Raw genomic sequence first — 17,889 nt, forward strand, 5'->3', positions numbered from 1 at the left:
CGGCAGTATTACACTGTCAATAAAAAATGGGTTTACAGTCTGGAAATGAGTCACTTGAGTTCCCTTTTAGTCACTTGAGTTTCCCGTGGTGTCTCACCTGGCCAGGCCTTACCTGTCCCCATTCACGCTGCTGTGGGTGGCCCAGGAGAGGGGGTCTGGCCCTGAGGTCCTGCTGGCTGACTGACCCCACTGCAGAGCCTCTGGGCTTCCTCATCTAGAGACCCCACCCACCTCTTCCTCAGCACAAGGCTGAAATCCTCAGGGTTGGACTCCTCACACCAATCCGGTTGGGGAGCAAACACAGTGAGCCACCCTCGCGCGACAAGGACCCGCGTGGCTAAGGCCACGTGCCCGAGCTGTTCGTGGAGTTTTCATCCGCGTTGACCCTGTGTCCCAGGGGCCGGGCTGGGCGAGCGTAATCGCGCGCGTCTGTCCTGCTGGGGACGCAGAGGGTCCCTGGCTGGGGCTCCGACAGTTCAGAGCGAGACCAGAGTCTCTGCCTGGGCCACCCGGGGCCTGAGATGCTCGAGAAACCCTACCCAGGGGAGGCCACCTCGGGTCCACCTCGGGGTCGCCCTCGGGTTAGGGGGTAGGGCCTGGGTCTGTCGGCGCAGGGAGCTTGGAATTCCCCGGGTGGCCCGAGAGAGAGAGTGGGCGGGACAACGGCGCAAACACGGAGGGCATGATGGGGCGGAGGGTCGGGTGCTGGCGGAGGTAGAGCAACGACCCCCCCACGGCCACAGGGATCCCCTCTAGCACAGTCGGCGACCAGCGCGCCCCCTGCCGCGAAGCGCGCCGCCAAACGGACACGCCCCCGGACACGCCACGCCCCGGCACCGCCCACGCCCACGCCCCCACGCGGTGCTGCCCAATCGGCAGGCTGCCGGCGCGCGCGTCACGGGCGCTCCATTGTTATGCAAATATAAAGGAGGTAAAAGACGCCCCAGCGCGGCGGGCGGGCGAGAGCAGCGGCGCGTGGGGAGGCGCGTGGGGTCCGTGTGGGATCGACAACCGAAGCGAGCAGACCTGAGAGCGCTGCGTCGCCGCCCCGGAACGCCCGGCTCCCGCGAGCTCAGCGCCCGCCCCGGTCGCCCGCCCGCCCGGGCGCGGCTGGATGAGGCGGGGGCCCCGCGGCGGAGGCCCCCGGCCCCCAGCGCCCGGAGCGCCCAGGGGCGGCGTGCGGCGCCCGGGGGTGCCGCGCCCTCCATGCACCCCGGCGCGCCCCGAGACAGCCGGGGGCCCGCGCCGCAGCCGCCGCCCGCGCTGAGCCCCGGCCCGGCCCGCGGCCCGCGCCCGGCGGCAACATGAGCCAGGCGGAGCTGTCCACCTGCTCGGCGCCGCAGACGCAGCGCATCTTCCAGGAGGCCGTGCGCAAGGGCAACACGCAGGAGCTGCAGTCGCTGCTGCAGAACATGACCAACTGCGAGTTCAATGTGAACTCGTTCGGGCCCGAAGGCCAGACGGCGCTGCACCAGTCGGTCATCGACGGCAACCTGGAGCTCGTGAAGCTGCTGGTCAAGTTTGGCGCCGACATCCGCCTGGCTAACCGCGACGGCTGGAGTGCGCTGCACATCGCCGCGTTCGGCGGCCACCAGGACATCGTGCTCTATCTTATTACCAAGGCCAAGTACGCTGGCAGCGGCCGGTGATGCCCGCCCGGACCCCGACCCCAACCCGGACGCGGGCCCCGCGCGTATCGCCTCTGCTGTCCCTTCCCGCCAACTACCTCGGTGTGCGCCCGGCCCTCGGCGCCGCGGCCACGACGAGTCCAGCGTTCGCGTCCATGCCCACGGGTCCCGCGCGGCGCCCGCTGCCCGGGGTCGGCGCCCCCCCGCGGCTGCCCGGGGCCCGGCCCGAGCGCTTCCCACGGCCCCCGCCCGCCGCCTCGCGGGTGGGGGCGGGGCGCAGTCTCCAGCCCCTTTGAAATTTGAGTCTCGCTACCAGCCAGTTCGGAATCCCGAGATACCGGATGCCCCGCTCAAAATGTTTTCTCCGGAGGTGGAAGGCGGGTGGCGGGGACGCCGGGCTCGGGGCCGACTCGCCACGGAGGAGACGCTCTGCTGTTGCTGGAGTTCTAAACTATTTATCGTGCGTCTATATATTTGTAGGTGAAGTTTGTGCGCCTGAATTTTTTGTTTGTTTGTTTGTTTTGAAAATATTGTGTGTGGTCAATGTGGTTATGGGGGGAAGAAGCATTTTTTTTTTCCTAGTCTTAAAACTAAAAACTTGAGTCTGTCATTTCTTGGTTGCACTGAAAACACCGCCCAGCCTGATGGTTTTCCTATTTCTTCTCCCTGCTGTTTCTCTTCCTCACCTCTCTCCCACTTCTTTACCCTCTCCTGTATCCCCTTTTCTCCCCTCCTCTCCGTCTTTCTCTCTGTCTCTGTCTCTCTGTCTCTCTGTCTCTCTGTCTCTCTGTCTCTCTCTCTCTCTCTCTCTCTCTCTCACACACACACACACACACACACACACACAATTCCGTGTGAGCTTTGGAAGTCCCAGGCCACCATCCCCAAAGCTACTGGTTTTGCAAAGTTTCCGCAGAAGCCTGGGTGCTCGGGTGTGGCGGTGACTGAGGGGGGTAGCGGGGACCATACCTTTTCTAGTGAGTTCTATTATAGTTAACAGTCTGTTGCACACTTTTTTAAAGAAGTAAATGGATTTGCCACAATTAAATGTCATAACATTTATGACAGAATATAAAATATTAACATATTTTAAGCCAAGTTTTAGGTGTATTTTTTGAATCTTGGTTATAAACCCAATTTTAAAGGGCGTTGTATCCAGCGTTGTGTAGGCAACAGTTACCCATATTTATATTTTTATAAAATACCTATAAGACTGTGAATCTCTTGTGCTAATTGCTGAGTGAGTTGAAGGACCGTTTGCCTCTCTTCAACCTCCCAGAGTTTCAAGAACTCCATTAGAATCCCAAAATCCTGCCATGGGGGAGGGGCCGCCGGCAGAGCTGCTGGGAGACCTGGGCGGGAGGCGGTGCTTCTGCGTCACTTTCTGTCCTGAAAAGCGCCCTTCCCGGTCTCCGCGGTTCCAATTTTCTATGCAACCCCACACCCCTTTTTGTTTTGATCCAGAGAAATAAAAGGGAGGCTGAATTATTCAAATTTAAATGAGGCTTCCTGGGTAGAAGTGCTGCTGACCCTTCGTGCAAAAATGGGGAGCACTTGAGGACACAGGTGGGTGGAGGCCCTTTGTGCGTGGCTGGTCAGATTGGGGCAGTCATCTGTGGCTTTATATAAAACCCTGTGTGAGAAGAATATATTGATAATGTCAGTGAAACAAGCAGACATTGAAATTGAGGCACAGATTACTCCAAAAGGAGTTTTTCTGTATATTTTTTCTAGATGCAAATACCTTTTTAATTATGTTAATTAATGTTAAGATTTTCTAGGCTTATGGAAGCTGTGTACGTGCCCGGTATGATCACTTCTAACTGGGTGAAGTCTGCAGCACATCCCTGAGTGTACGATATACTTGTAGCCCAGCGTGGAAAATTTATAAATAAATTTTTCATTGATCTTTTTTTATTGAAAAAAAAAAAAGGTTTGTTGGTTCTTCTTGGGCTTGGCACCCAGGACGAGGGTCAGGCTGCAACATGCTGTCTGTGTGTGACGTCTACACAATGCTTGGCTTGTTTTCACCTAAAGACAGCCTGGTAAACTGGCTCTGAGCGCGGCTCCACTGCCAACCCAAGTCGGCTGTATACAGGATTGTGAGGTGTCAGGGCCAACAGAGTGGGCACGCGGAGAGCAGCCGTTTCCTCTGGTCCCTGGCAAAGCAGCAGAGGCCTCTGTGTGGAAAGTTCTGCTCAAAGCTCTGCCCAACCTGACGCCCAGCCAGCCTGAGACCTGGTGGTCAGAGGGGCTAGGCCCCTGTTCCGGCTACTGTGGGTTCCTCCTGGACCACTCGCTGCACAGAGGGTATCTTTTCAACTTGGGGGTACATCATATTGCTCACTCCTGACAGTGAAAGGCCCCTTTCTCCTCTCTGGCTCCCGGTGGCGTCTGGGAGGTGAGCAGGCCAGCCGGGCCAGAGCCAGCCACTCCTGGAAGAGCAAAAACCCTAAGTGGACTGAAGGCCAGTGTCCTGGTTCTGTGAATGTGGAGTAGGCTGTCTTTCCGGTGCCTAGAGCAGAGGGGAGATGGGCCCACTCCTGAGCTGTCTGCAGGGGCCCATGCAAAGAGGGGTTGGAGGACCCCACCCCAGCCAGAGTAGCTACCAAGAGGAGACAGAGGGCCGGCAAAGTAAGTACATTGTAACCGTGCTGGGACTTGGGACTCTGGACTCAGGACTCCAAGGCTTTCAGGCCCCTTTGAAGTAGCCCAGGGATGTCAGCTTACCTGGCAGCAGGGGGGACACGATGCCCTTCTCAAACTGGAAACTTTTCCCACAGTGCCTTCTGTGTTCCCACTTTGCGTCTCCTGCCCTGTTCTGCCCCCGAGCACGTTTTCTGTTGGTTTTACAGGCACTTGCTGTCCCCCAGGTGGCCTGCTAGACTGGGCCAACGCTAACCGTAGACACCTACACAGATGAATGGAATATTTGATGCAAACGAGCACCCAGGAGGTGGTGTCCGCCCAGGGCTCACAGGCCTTTGTGGGAAGAACACCTGCCACAAGCCTTTGGGGGCAGCGAGCTGGGGGTGCCTGGTCACACCAGGGAGAGTGGCTAAAGAACTCAGAGGTTGGGGTACCTGGAAAGTGCAGTCAGGCCTGGACACTGGGCCTTCAATTCCCACCCAGGGCACTTGCCTTCAGTAGCCAGAGGAAGCCGCAAAAGGTGGCGTTTGTTCTTGGCCTTGGCCTGCCGGGTGGGGATGGGGGATTCTGGCCTGAATACTTCCTGCCTGGCCCGTGGAGCCTGGGCACTGGGGCGAGTCCCGGCACATGGCTGCCACCACGCGTGACTGTGGCTCCCTAACTCCTCTTCTGAAAGACACTGGATTGAGTCTGGCTTTGTGCTTCTCACAGGAGGGACAGCTTTCTCTCCAGTGTGGACAGAAAGGAAGCCAGGCCCTGCTTGGCCCCATGGGGGAGCCCTGGTGGGGTCTGTTGCCTATTTGCCCAGGGGCTGCTCTGTGCACAGACAGCCCTTCCAGCCTGGGCCCTGGCCTCCATGAGGGACTCCTGTGACTCCCTGGCCTCCCTGCAGTTGGGTAGAACCCTAGAAAGTAGACTAAAACCACAGTTGTTCCTCTACCACATGGGTCAGCGCCGAACAGCCTCTTGCTCCAGGACCTCTGTGCTCAGCAAACAGGAATTGGCGCTCATTGCAGCGAGTGGGCCAACGGTGTCACCTGGGAGTCCTCATTACCCTTCCCCAGGTAGGCTTTCAGGACTGGAAACATCTTTTCAAGCCTCTTTGTGGCCAGGGTGAGAAAGAAGGCACAGCTGACCTTCTCTGCCTGGGCTCTGGGACCTGCAAGTGTGTGTGTGGAGGCCAGATGAGGGTCCCTAACTCCCAGGAGACCCAGGGCGGAGGGGTCCGACAAGCAGGGGCTGGGTAACTGGGAACCCCTGGAGAGGCTGCCATGGAGAAAGGAGACAGACCAGATGGACAAGGTCAGGGCCCACCCCTGTCCCCCAGCCAGGAGTGTTGACAGGTCCTATCCAACTGTCCGTCTGTCTGACCTGACCCTGGCCAGACGCAGGAAGCATTTACTGTTGGAATGAATGCCAGAGAGACCAGGAAGTGCAGGGAAACGGTCAGCCGGAAAGAGTGGTGTCTAAGGGCAGCAGGCGTGGGAGCCAGGACCGAGCTGGCCAGAGGAGGGAGGGCAGGACTTGGAGGCCAGGACCAAGGGCCATGGAGACGGGTTAGGGGGAGGACGCAAGGGGGCTCCCTCGGGGTCTGTCCCCCAAAGGCCTTGCATATCAGCGCATGTTGTCATAGACTGGGGTGCACATAGGCACAGGGACGCAGTCCTGCCGCTCTGAACTCAGGGAGGCCCAGTGCCTCCTGACGTCCCTGCCGAGGCCACAGAGGCCTCTGTCCATGCGGACCTCAGACCTTGGACCTCGAAGGGCAGGAAAGGAGGCTGGCACTGGGACAGCTAGGGGACAAAGCCTGAAGTCAGAGTGTGAGGGTGCAGGCCACAGGAGGCCGTGGGAGGTCTGGGAAACTCGACGGCTCCTGGCTCCTCCGGGGGCCTCTAGTTCGGCCCCTTCCAGGGGCTTCGGGTCTGGGGAGGCCGCCTTCCCCCACCGCCTGCCACATACTACCCTCTGCGGCCTGGACTCCACTCCCCCCACCAACACTCCCTCCCCTCCCCTTGGGCGCATTCTTCTGCTGTACGTCGGACCGTCCCTCCGTGCGTCCGTCTGTCGGTCTTTCTTCTCTCGCCCCCTCCAAAGCCGCGGCCCCCATTCATTCCCGAGGCCTCTGCCCTTCCCTCCTCGGGTCCCCGCTCGGCGAGCAGCTGCTATGCTAATGAGGGCAGGGGGGCGGGAGGCGGGGACCGGCGGGCCCAGGCAGGCAGGGCGGGGAAGGGAGGGCTGCGGAGAAGCTGGAGGGAGGGGCGGTGGGGGAGCCTGGCTGGGGGGTAGGCAAGGGGAACCTATGGGGTCGGGATGGGGAAACCAGCGTGGCGAGGCTGGGGGCTCGGCAGTGAGTGGGGAGCCTGGCAAGAGGTGGGGGTAGGGATGGGCGCTCAGAGCGCCCGATCTTTGTGTTCAAAACCAGCGGGGGCCATTCAGGGCCGGTGGAGGCGGGGCCGCCTGCGCTCACGGATAGTGCACCGGGCGGGGTGGGGACGCCGGGGACCGCTCCCGCCGCCCTCGACTCTCAGCCCTCCCCTTGCACCCACTCGCACGGCGCGGGGTGTCAGAGCGAGAGACCAGCTGTCATCTCTGTTCTGGGATCACGGCTTGGGTCCTGCACCTCGACCCGCCCCCGACGCGCCCATCAGACGCTCCTGCGTGTGGGGCTCAAGTGCGTCCCGCGCGGGTGGGGGTCTGAGTGGAGACCGACTGTCGGGCACCTCTGCCTGCCCCCAGGACTGGGTGGTTGGACGCCGCAGGCGTGGGGTCGCCCCCCCCAGATGCGGCGCCTGAGGACCCAAGGCCTCGGCGAGACCGGGGAGAGTGTGGAGGAGGTCCAGCGGGAGACCCAGCCCCCTGACTGCCGCCCACCCGGCATCCAAGGGGAGAAGAGGGGTGGAGGCAGGGAGACCCCGTGAACCTGGCTCATGGGTACATGGACCCTCCCTACCCGGGGACCCGACCTCGCGCCCCCCGCCTTGAGCGGGAGTTCCACGAGTGGGGACGGAGACAGCGTCCGCAGTGGGTGGAGGGTTTTCGGGTGGTGTGTCCCGGGCTAGCTGTCCCAGGGCGGGACTGGGACCCGCGTAGGGGCGCCCGCCGAGGACAGCGCGGCACGGGCTGTGCTGCCGCCCGGTGGCCATGGTGGGCACTGCGCCCAAGAGGCCCGGCGGTCCGAGGCGGGCACTACCCGCGCCTGCATGTCGCTGCACTGCGGACGCCCGAGGCCGGAGTCGTCCTGCCAGCGCCCCGCACCACCCTCGCCGGTTGGTTTCGGAGCCCAGAGTTCGTTGCGGTTAGCGGGGGGGGGGGGGGGGCTTCGCCCTGGTGTGGTGGGCAGAGGCGGGACAGCAGTTGGAGGATTATGCATGGGCCTGGGGCACCAGGAGCAGGGTAGGAAGCCGAAAGTATTTCCCACGGGAGTGACCAGGACCAGGCCCAGGCCAGCTCAGTGGGGAGCTCGGGCTGCAGCCACCAGAGCTGGCTTTACTGTGTGTGGGGACAGGGTGAAGGTGCAAAGTGCCCAGAGGAGAAAGCCTGAGAGGGTGAGAACAGTCCAGGATCGCCCAGGTCTCACTTGGACGACCTCAGGAGAAAACGCCCAGCAGGCCCTTCAGTGTCGCTGAAGTTACAACCCTGCCAACTTGTGGGGCTTGGAAGGGGTAGGGACCAGAACATGGGGGCACCTGAGGAAGGGCTGCCATGGAGGCCGCCAGCCAGGTGGCCAAGGAAAGCCCAGCAGGGAGGGCCCTGAGCAGGGTCAGTCACCCCTTCAGTTTGTCTGAGGAAAGGGCAGGTGTGTTGACTCATAGCGGCTTCTGGCTTATAAGTCACCAGAAGGAGACCCAAAGCAGGGCCTGGGTATATAAACCCATCATAGTCCTCAACAAGGAACTGCAATGCTGTGCTGTTCTCCTTTTTGGTCGAACAGGGAAGGGAGGACATTCCTGGGTCCTGGGGCCATGAGTGAACAGTCAGGAGGACACAGGACACGGCCCCCCCATGCTGCACTTAAGGACACAGACCACATCGGTCCCTCAGAACCATCAAGACCAGTCATGGGGTGCTACTAGATCGCCCCATGGAGCCTAGAGCCTCGGCAGCAGGGGCCAGGGATCTTGGGCAGCTCTGATGGTCTGGTGGACGCTGGCATTTTCAGACTCTTGCGGCTGTCACCTGCCACACCCCACCCCATTCCAACAGAAGTGCCTGTGCTGCATATGTGCAAGGAAAGAATTTACTTTGTTCGAAGTCTTGTCTGCTTAGAGATGGAGCCTGAAGACCAGGTTTGCTCCAGCACACATTCCTCCAATGGATAAAACCCACCTACGCCAATGAGGAGGTCTGTGGGCCTCCTCATTGGGACCCTGTGGAAAAAAACCCCAAGGCAACCAAGCCCAAAACGTTCCATCAACTTTCTGAAGAGATATGACAAAATTCAAAACAGCAGTGATGTAAACAAGACAGAATATATTTGTCAGCAGAGAAGTTGCCCTAGATGGTCCTGGGCTGGTACGTGGTGTTAGGGTGTAGGCTCCTCAGATATTGATCTGCTGGGTCGACCTTTCATTCACATGGCTCAAAATGGCGACACAGATCCAACCATCAAGTCTACATTCCAACCAACAGCGAAGAGGAAGAGGCTAACTAGAGCTTGGGTCCTCTCCTTCCAGGGCAGTTCCTAAAAGTTACTCTTGCCACATCTGCTCACATGCCATTGGCTAGAACTTAGTCACATGCCCAACCTCCCTGTGAGGGAGGCTGGGAAATGTAATTTGTTGACTTTTAAAAAAATAGGTATTTCTCCAGCAAAATGGATTTATCCAGGAAAAACAAAGAATTACAATTCTGGACATGTCAAATATAAGTCTAATGGCAAACTACAAGCAAGTCGGGAGAACAAAGCTGGGGAACTTTCTTTCATCGAGGAAAGGGGGGAGTTGGGAGGGGCTGTTACAAAGAGTACAACGGAGGAAATGAGTTGGAAGTGTCGTGGCTTCTCATTGGCTGGGTTGTAATAACCGTCTCTCATTGGTTGAGTGGTTGCTGGGCAAGGGGAAGATCCTCCTTCCTGCTGGAGTGAATAGAGTACAAAACCTGTCTTGCTGGAGATGGAAAGCAGGTCTCTTCCTGTTTGGGGTAATTCGCCATGAGGGGTAGGGTGGGAGGGCTCCCCTCCAGGCCGTCCCCACTCCGATCAATACGAGGTTTCTGTTTATGAATCTTCACATGTCTTTAGTCAAGGCTGTGCTGGCTTCAAATGGGGTCATTAGAGAAGGGCTATGGAGGTGGGGATGGGGGTGAGTGGCAGTCTGTGCCTGCCCTGGCGACCTCCATGTCCAGGCCATGTTATCAGGCAGCTGTCAGTTCTTTATGCTCCTCCCGCTGAGGGTGGGAGCCCTCCAGCTTTGCACGTTTGTATGAAGAACTTACCAAGAATGAAAACTGACAGAGGGCAGAATGAAAGACAGAAGCACTCCTGAGTGTAAGGGAACGCCAGCCTCGCACTGGGCTGGGTTACATCTCCTGGGCTTGACTGATGGCACCTGCACAGCCCCCAAGGGACACGTGAAAAGCGGGAGTCTGGCTTTCCACGGTTTGTGTAGTGATGAGTCTAAGGGACACTGTTCTGGTCTGCCCTACGAGTTCCAGTCCCGCTTTCCACAGTAAACATTCTGTTACAGATTAGGGGAACAACACAATGTGTGTGTGGCCATCGGAAATTAAAGCTGTGGTTTCTGCTCTAACAGCCCAGGGCGTGATTCGGGAAGCCTCCCCCGGCTGGGCGCTTGACAGCAGAAATGTCCATGGATGAAAGTAGCCCTTTACCCAGTTGGTTTTTGCTTCTCCCCACCTCAATCTCCCTCCCTCTTATCTCAGAGGAAAGTAATGAGTAAGCCTGTTCTTTGAAATCTCAAGGTTGTTGGGTCAATAAAACACTCCTTCTTAGGTCTTCCCAGGATGTCGCTTTGTGGGTGGCTTCTTTTTATTTTAATTGAGGCTAAAAGAAGATCGTTAGGTTTATCGTTTATATTCCTAAAAATCAATTTATTGTGGTATAATTCACATACAATAAAATGCAGCCATTTAGAGTGTGGGAAGCATTGACAGATGTTTGTGCCCACATAACTAATGCCATAATTAACCTATGAACAGTCCTCCCATGTGCCCTCTCAGCCCTCCCCACCCCTGCCCTGAGCCCCAGATCCCCACCGACCTGATTTCCACTGCTGACATGGATCAACGTGCCCATTCTAGACTTGTGTATGGATGGATTTGGTGCTATGTACTTTTTTTGCCCTGCTTCTGACAATAAAAAACGTAATATTTTTGAGATTTATCCATGATGCTGCATGTTTCAGTAACTTCTGGGGGTGGGGTATAGGTCTTTTATCCTTTTTTCTGTTGTTTTCACTAGAAAAATCTAGCTAAAACCACACAAAACGCAGGATAGTTTTCCAGTCACCAGAAATATTTTCCTCAGTAAAAATTCTGGCATCATGAGGACACCTCAGAGAACCCTGGGGAAGACACCACTGCATTTCTCACATGGGCCCAGTGTCACCAGGGTCTGTCACAGTCCACCCCCTTTTCCCACCACGGAGCTCTAAGGACTGGAAATCTGATCCCAGAATGCCTGCAGTCAGCCTCACCTGGGAGACTGTGCCAGGCTCGCTGCATTGAGGGCTGTGGGCTTGAGACCCAGGGCCTCTCCTTTGCCCGAGAGAGCAGTTAGCTGTGTACCCAGTCACTCTGCGAGGATTAATATGTGAATTGCCAGTGTCATGGGATACAGTTGGTATACAAATAATCAATCGTGGGGCCTGCCCAGTGGCTCAGGCAGTTGGAGCTCCGTGCTCCTAACTCTGAAGGCTGCCAGTTCGATTCCCACATGGGCCAGTGGGCTCTCAACCACAAGGTTGCCAGTTCGATTCCTCAAGTCCCATAAGGGATGGTGGGCAGCGCCCCCTGCAACTAAGATTGAACATGGTGAATGGACTTGGAGCTGAGCTGCGCCCTCCACAACTAAGACTTGAAAGGACAACAACTTGACTTGGAAAAAGTCCTAGAAGTACACACTGTTCACCCATAAAGTCCTGTTCCCCTTCCCCAATAAAATCTTTTTTTTAAAAAAAATCGTGCTTCTATATCCGCTTAACATTTAGGACATAAAAATTTAAGAATACCACTACGATCACATCAAACATCATAAAATACTTAAGGATAAACTTAATGAAAGCCTTGTAAGATCTCTCCAATGAAAACTACAGAACATTGCTAAGAGAAGTTTTTAAATGTCCCTGGTCTGCGAGAGTCACTAAAACTGCTTCGTCTCCTTTGTCTCAGGACTTACATACGTGTAGTTCACCGTTAGCCCGCAAGTCCCCACACGTGGCCAGCAGCACACCGACAAGGCCACTGTTCCTGAACAAGGCTTGTTCCATGGAAGCCATTTGGCCTTTAGGAGTGAAGCACATTTGTCCCCTTTTATCAGCTGCAGATCAAGAGGTGGGCCAGGTGCACAGGGTGCCCTGTGTTTAGGTCCAGAGCTGAGCGTCTCTGAGCCCAGAGGGATGGGTCTGGATCTAGGACAGTGGCAAGGCTTTGGGCCCAGGTACTTGGAGGCTGTCTACACATTTTGCCAGCTGAGTCTTACTAATGCGGTCAGTGTGTTGGACTAAACCTGAGGGTTGAGGGTGGTCAACGCGTGAAAGTGTAAAACCGGCCAAACGGCACAGACTTGTCGAAGCACCTGACCAGTAAAGGGGGTTCCCCAGCCCGGTGAAGTTTGAGAAGGAGCCCCATGCGTCTCTAACAGGACTTCAGCCCAGAAGAGGCAGCGTCCTGTCCACAGGGAGGCTGCAGGCCGGTGAGAGAACACAGATGGTGACTGGGACGTATCTGTACCCCGAGATGAGGACTCCCTGAGATCCACTCACCACCCTCCCGGGTCTCCCGGGCTTTTAAACTGTCCAGGGCAGTGTGGACCTGTGCTCTGGGCGGGACGTTGCTCGGGCGGGACAGCGAGGGCGAGGGCGGTGCTTCTCACACCACTGTGGATTCTCGAATGCTGTCATTCTGTGAGCCAAGCAGTGGTCTAGGGCAGGTACAGTAGTCAGGAGTGGGAACTAGATTCCACAGGACGGGGGCGTTATCTATTCTGTCTAGCTTTCTCCTTTATCAACAATGTTGAATTTCCGATCTTGTTTTCCTTCTCTGAGGCCAACTGTTGGGCCTCTCTGGGCAGTTTTTCTGTTATCAGCTGGGCAAACATCATTTTGGCCCACGACAGATTTCATTGCTGCTGGTTTCTAACAGCACTGTGACCAGGTGACTTCCTGTAGCTTCCAGAGTCAGGTTTAGAATGTCCTGGGGCCTTAATAGTAGCTGAAGCAGCGGAGAAAAGTACAGCGAGCCATAATTCCTGCTCACACAGGCCTTCCCTAATTCAATTTCCAGCGAAAGTAAGGAAGCCTTGTTGCTTCCACGGCGTTCAATGTCAGGTACCCATCGGCAGGCAGACCCAAGATCAGCATGGTTGTGGGCAGCCTTTCCTCGGCTAAAATAGAGCCCACAGGAGCACAAATCATCCAGCCCGCTGGGCTGGGGGCCACAGGGGACAGTGCCACCTTGACGACCTCAGAACGGGTTATAGCAGCTCGCCCAACACAGGGCTTGCTGCTTTCATCACTTAATATGAACCGTTGTAAGCCAGGGGAAGTCAGTGTTACCTAAGGAGTGTTGTGCGATCCTCACCAGGGCTCATGGGGACCTGTCAGCATCAAGCAGCTGTGAGGGGCCAAGTCAGTGACCGATAGCAGGAAAGTAGCAAGAGAAGATTATGATACTGAATGAGTTATGTGAGAAACAGTTAACAAGGGACTTCATGGGAGGTGAGGCGGCTGACTGAAGGTCCTGGGTGTGATGAGAGCTCAGGGAGCTTCCACTACACGAGGTATGCAAATGTTAGGGGGACCCCACAGCCATCTCCTCCTTGACCAAGAGGGCAGTGGCAGCAATGGCTCTAAGGCAAGGGGAGGTCCCCGCGCCTCAGGGCCCAGTTGCTGACTACACTGTCCTAGGAGCCTATGGGGTCCTCATGTTTTGGGTGATACCCCAAGGGTACTCCGTCCCTTTTCACATACGATAGGGACAGGGGATCACAGCTGGGCTGCCCAAGGGCAGGTGGTTTCATTGAAGTCCCCTCTAGGGCTGAAAGACCATGTCATCCAGTTCTTTCCATAATGCTGGTCAGGCCTGCCACTCTTTAGTAAACGTACAGACAGGGTCAGCCAGAGGACAGATCTGGGACCCAATTTCAGCAACTGCTGACCAGCCTGAGGAAGCTTCGCAGCTGATGGCTAGTTTGGGGCCTTTGGGGGCTGGGGATGCCAGGAAGCCTTGTGGGCCCAGGTGCAGCCCTGTTCCAGCAGCAGACGCCCCAAGTGTGGAAGCTGGTTTTAGTCAAGCTGCAGCCTTTCCTTGTGACCTCATGTCCCCTGAAGGCTAAAAACTTCAGCATCATCCTGGGAGTAAGCGAGTCACCACCGATGCAACGGGGACCCTGAAGGAGTCAGGGCATCGGGCAGCCCTCAGGACTTGGGGATGGCGAGGGCCCCCTGGAAACCCAGAGGCTGGACGGTGCAGTGTGTCCTTGCCACATGCAGGCACAGGCGTGGCGTCACTGGTGGTAATGGCAGAACGCGCAGCAAAGGTCAGTGGCAGGGGGAACTGCCAGCGGGGTGGGTGCCAGCCGTGCGTGCACAGTGCATTCTGCCAGTACCATCTGGAGATTTCACCCCTAGAGAGGTGGCAGTTGATCCAGTGGGGACAATTGCTCCATGCTCCCAGATTTGGCTACAGTGCTGTTGGAAATGGGGCAAATAAATATGTTGAAGGGCGACTTAGTTCACCTGACTGATTCTTCCAACAGCTCCGAGCAAGTTGTGGGATCACTTCCCCTTTTGCTCCCCGGAGCAATTCCGGCACAATATTTCTCTAGGGAGTCTCGGCCTAGCAGTAAGGAAGGGTGAGGAGCTGGGGAGACGAGGGGTGGAGGGGGAGTGCCTGTCAAGGGGCCTGAACAAAAGGGACAGGTTCCGAGACAGGAGACTGTTCATTAAAGACCTCGAGGCAGGGGCTGCTTTACTCAATGGGGTAACGATGTGCCCTCAGTGACAAAGGACAAAGAGATTCACGCCCAACCTGCAGAGTGGCTGCTCCAATCCGATGAACAGGAGGGTGGGGGGGTGGGGGGATCCCCTGTAGTTCTCAGAGCCCTGTCACTGAGAATTGGGAGAGGCAGGCTGCAGGGCTGAGGGAGTCTGAAGGCCTTATGTCTGCAACCTTCCTTTTCCACTGTCCTGGCTCTTTGCAATCACGGCAGAAACTAGGTTTGGGGTTTGTAAAGCGACCTTCATTGGCAGGAAATGAAAACTAAGCATTTTAGCCGTTTTTCTCTCAGGTGACTCATCCACGGAGCAAGCAAGCTGATTTGCCAAATGAATAAAATCTGTGGTGGACACAGTCCCCACTGGGTCCCGGTCCTTTTATCAGAAGGGAAGGTCTCAGGTCAGCCCATTGACACGCACAGAAGTAAAGGCTATGCGTGGGGTCGAGCTCTGCAGGAAGACCAGAATTTTCTTTGCAAACAACCTGAGGTCCATTTAACAGTCACGAACAGATTTGTCGGGCTTCTGCGAGCAAGCCTGAGTTTTGTTCCAACCAATAGGTTTTGGGGGAGAGCGCTGTCATTGCATGGGGGACGTCCCCAGAGAATGTTCCAGCATTTTGCCAAACATTAGAGTTTGTCTTGTTCTTCCTTAGTATAATCCCCAGAACTTGCTGGTCTTTTAATATTTTTTTAATTGAGGTAACATTGGTCAACAAGATTATACGACTTTCAGGTGCACAATTGTATAATCCACCATGCTTGTACACTGCCAAGTGCTCACCTCCCTGTCTCCTCTCCTGCGTCACCATGGAACTGACCCCGTCACCCATTCACCGAGAATGAGCAGGACTGAGCTTTCTGGGCTAAGAGCAGGGTCCTCAGCCTGAATGTGAAGTTTGCACAACTCTGCAAATTTAGTAAAAATCATTCAATTGTCCACCCAAACAAGTCATTTCTGTGGCATGTAAATGATACCTCAATCAAATTGTGTGTTTTTTTTTTTAAATAAACCAACAAGAAAGCTACAACATAAAATAAAACAAACTAAACCAGACTGCTTAGAGTTGTAAAACTAGGTTAAAGTATGAAGAAAAAAACAAGGTGGTGATTATCTCAAAAGTTGGGGAGTTACCACCCAGGGTGCGGGAGAGCCGGGGAGCAGGAGGGACCATGGGGGCTTCAGGGACGCAGACCATGTCTTGTTCCTTGACCTGGATGGTGTGCACATGGGTGCCTACTGTGTGATAAAGCTTTGAATATATATTTTGCTTTATTTACTCCTCTGGATGTATGTCCTATTACACAATGGTAACCCTTCACAACACCACCCAAAAACGATATGGTTCCCAGGAACAAATCTAACAAAAACAAGTGAGACCTCTCTGCAGAAAATTACAAAGTTCTAATGAAAAACATGACATCAGGCCTCAGTGAGTGAGCAGTGGGGTCAAGGATCCACTGTCCCCCAAATCCACCTGGAAGCCCGTGCAATTCCAATGAACCCTAAAAGGTTTTTCCAAGAATTCGACAAAATCAAGTTACAAGGAAAAAAGCCCAAGAAAAGCCAAGTGACTCTTCAAGAAAAATTACATCCTGCCATCAGGCAACAGAACATCCGGAGCAGGGAAGAGGACAGAACCCAGAGCCAGCCTCACAGGCGCGGGGGAACGGGACACCCAAGTGATGGGCCAATGGGAGTCAGAGAGTCTGGAACAGAAGGAACTATGTCATAAAGAAGTCAATAAAGTGCAACTCAAAAATAAAAAATGAGGCCGGCCCAGTGGCTCAGGAGGTTAGAGCTCCATGCTCCTAACTCTGAAGGCTGCGGTTCGATTCCCACATGGGCCAGTGGGCTTTCAACCACAAGACTGCCAGTTCGACTCCTCAAGTCCTGCAAGGGATGGTGCAACTAAGATTGAACACGGCACCTTGAGCTGAGCTGCCTCCCGGATGGCTCAGTTGGTTGGAGCGCGTCCTCTCAACCACAAGGTTGCCGGTTCGACTCCCGCAAGAGATGGTGGGCTGTGCCCCCTGCAACTAACAACGCAACTGGACCTGGAGCTGAGCTGCGCCCTCCACAACTATGATTGAAAGGACAACAACTTGACTTGGAAAAAAGGCCTGGAAGTACACACTGCTCCCCAGTAAAGTCCTGTTCCCCTTCCCTAATAAAAAAAAAAAATCAAAAATGAAATACAACAGTGGCTGATATGCATTGTTATGTAAAAAGGCCGGAGTTAGGGTACTTGGTAAGACACCAGCTGAACTGGGGCTCAGGCCACCGGAAGTCCTTGAGCTGCCCACAGAAGGGTACAAGGCGAGTTAAGTTAGGTGTTGTTGGTAATAACTGCCACCAGATTAAGGAGAAAAATGGAACATCGCAATGGGGGAACCACTACCCAAAAAAGGCAAGAAATAAGAAGTACGGAGAAAGTAGGACAATAAAAGGCACAAAATAAAGTCACAAACGGAAGTTCAAGTCTCTGTGTGCCATTTCTTTGACACACACCTTGAAAAAGCCACTGGACAGCAGGGCTGGACCCAGCGCTCCCATGTAGGCTCCTTTGTCAGGAATTCCGCCTCAGAGGGTGGGACTCCTACGCCCAGCAAGTGGGGTTGGGGTGCACAGAGGGGGGCTGACACAGCGCTTGGCTCCAAGACCTGGCCACCGCCCCCCACCCCAGGGAGCCCTCTCAGTGGGTAGGAACCCGCCTCTTGGAGCAGGACGGCCGCGCTGCCCTTGCTTCCCAGGGTCTTCGAGTTCTGGTCACACTACCCTCCTTGCCCGTGCCTCCACCCCGACCGCCCCCCCTTTGGCACTGGCTACTTTCGGCGTACTTGTCGTCTGTGCCGGTTTTCCACCAGAGGCCGTGCGCCCGTCTCGCGTGGTAGGGAGACGCGGGACAATCAATGCAGCCCAAACTGATCCGCGCAGCCACCAGGGGGCAGCACTGAGGACACCCTGTACGCGGGGCTGCGGGGGGGGGGGGGGGGGGACGCTGTCGCGGAGCCCCCACGCCAAAGGTGACTGCGGAGCGACGGGTGGGCGGGGTCTGCCGGGCCACTGGGAGGGTCCAGGGTGGCAGGGGTGAAGTCCCCACCCCAGGCCTGGGAAGCAGTGCTGGGCAGGGCTCTGCATCTCTGTAGCTGAGTCTAAGGGTCCCTACTCAGTGGCTTCCGCCAATTCAGAGCTCTGGGCCAAGTCGGTGACCAGGGCAAGGGGATCTGAGAGGTCAGGGCCCCTCACTTGGGCCACCTCTTACCACTGTCATCCTGAGAATCCCTCTTTCTAGAACATTCAGGCGATTCCACTGGATCTGCTCATTGGGTGGACACACCCACCCATGCTGCTGCCTTGGGGCGGAGGCACTCCTGGGCCTAAGAAGCCTGACAAATCCAGGCATTACCGGTGATTCAAGGGACTGGAGACACATCCAG

General features: G+C 56.0%; 1 protein-coding gene and 1 long non-coding RNA gene across 2 annotated transcripts; both read left to right on the forward strand.

Moving 5' to 3' along the window:
- Window positions 1-955: 955 nt before the first annotated feature.
- NRARP (NOTCH regulated ankyrin repeat protein) lies at window positions 956-2,848 on the forward strand. Its single transcript, XM_019756705.3, has one exon. It carries the CDS (start codon window positions 1,305-1,307, stop codon window positions 1,647-1,649), a length of 345 nt encoding a protein of 114 aa, XP_019612264.1. The 5' UTR covers window positions 956-1,304; the 3' UTR covers window positions 1,650-2,848.
- Window positions 2,849-6,794: 3,946 nt separating this feature from the next.
- On the forward strand, window positions 6,795-10,611 carry LOC141571218 (uncharacterized). The gene is made up of 2 exons (XR_012496027.2): window positions 6,795-7,543; window positions 8,209-10,611. It is a non-coding gene; the product is annotated as an uncharacterized LOC141571218 (long non-coding RNA).
- Window positions 10,612-17,889: the final 7,278 nt, after the last annotated feature.

This window comes from Rhinolophus sinicus, chromosome 16 (genome assembly GCF_057876585.1).
Source record: "Rhinolophus sinicus isolate RSI-liver-muscle chromosome 16, RSI-T2T, whole genome shotgun sequence".
In the NCBI taxonomy this organism is placed as follows: Eukaryota; Metazoa; Chordata; class Mammalia; order Chiroptera; family Rhinolophidae; genus Rhinolophus; species Rhinolophus sinicus.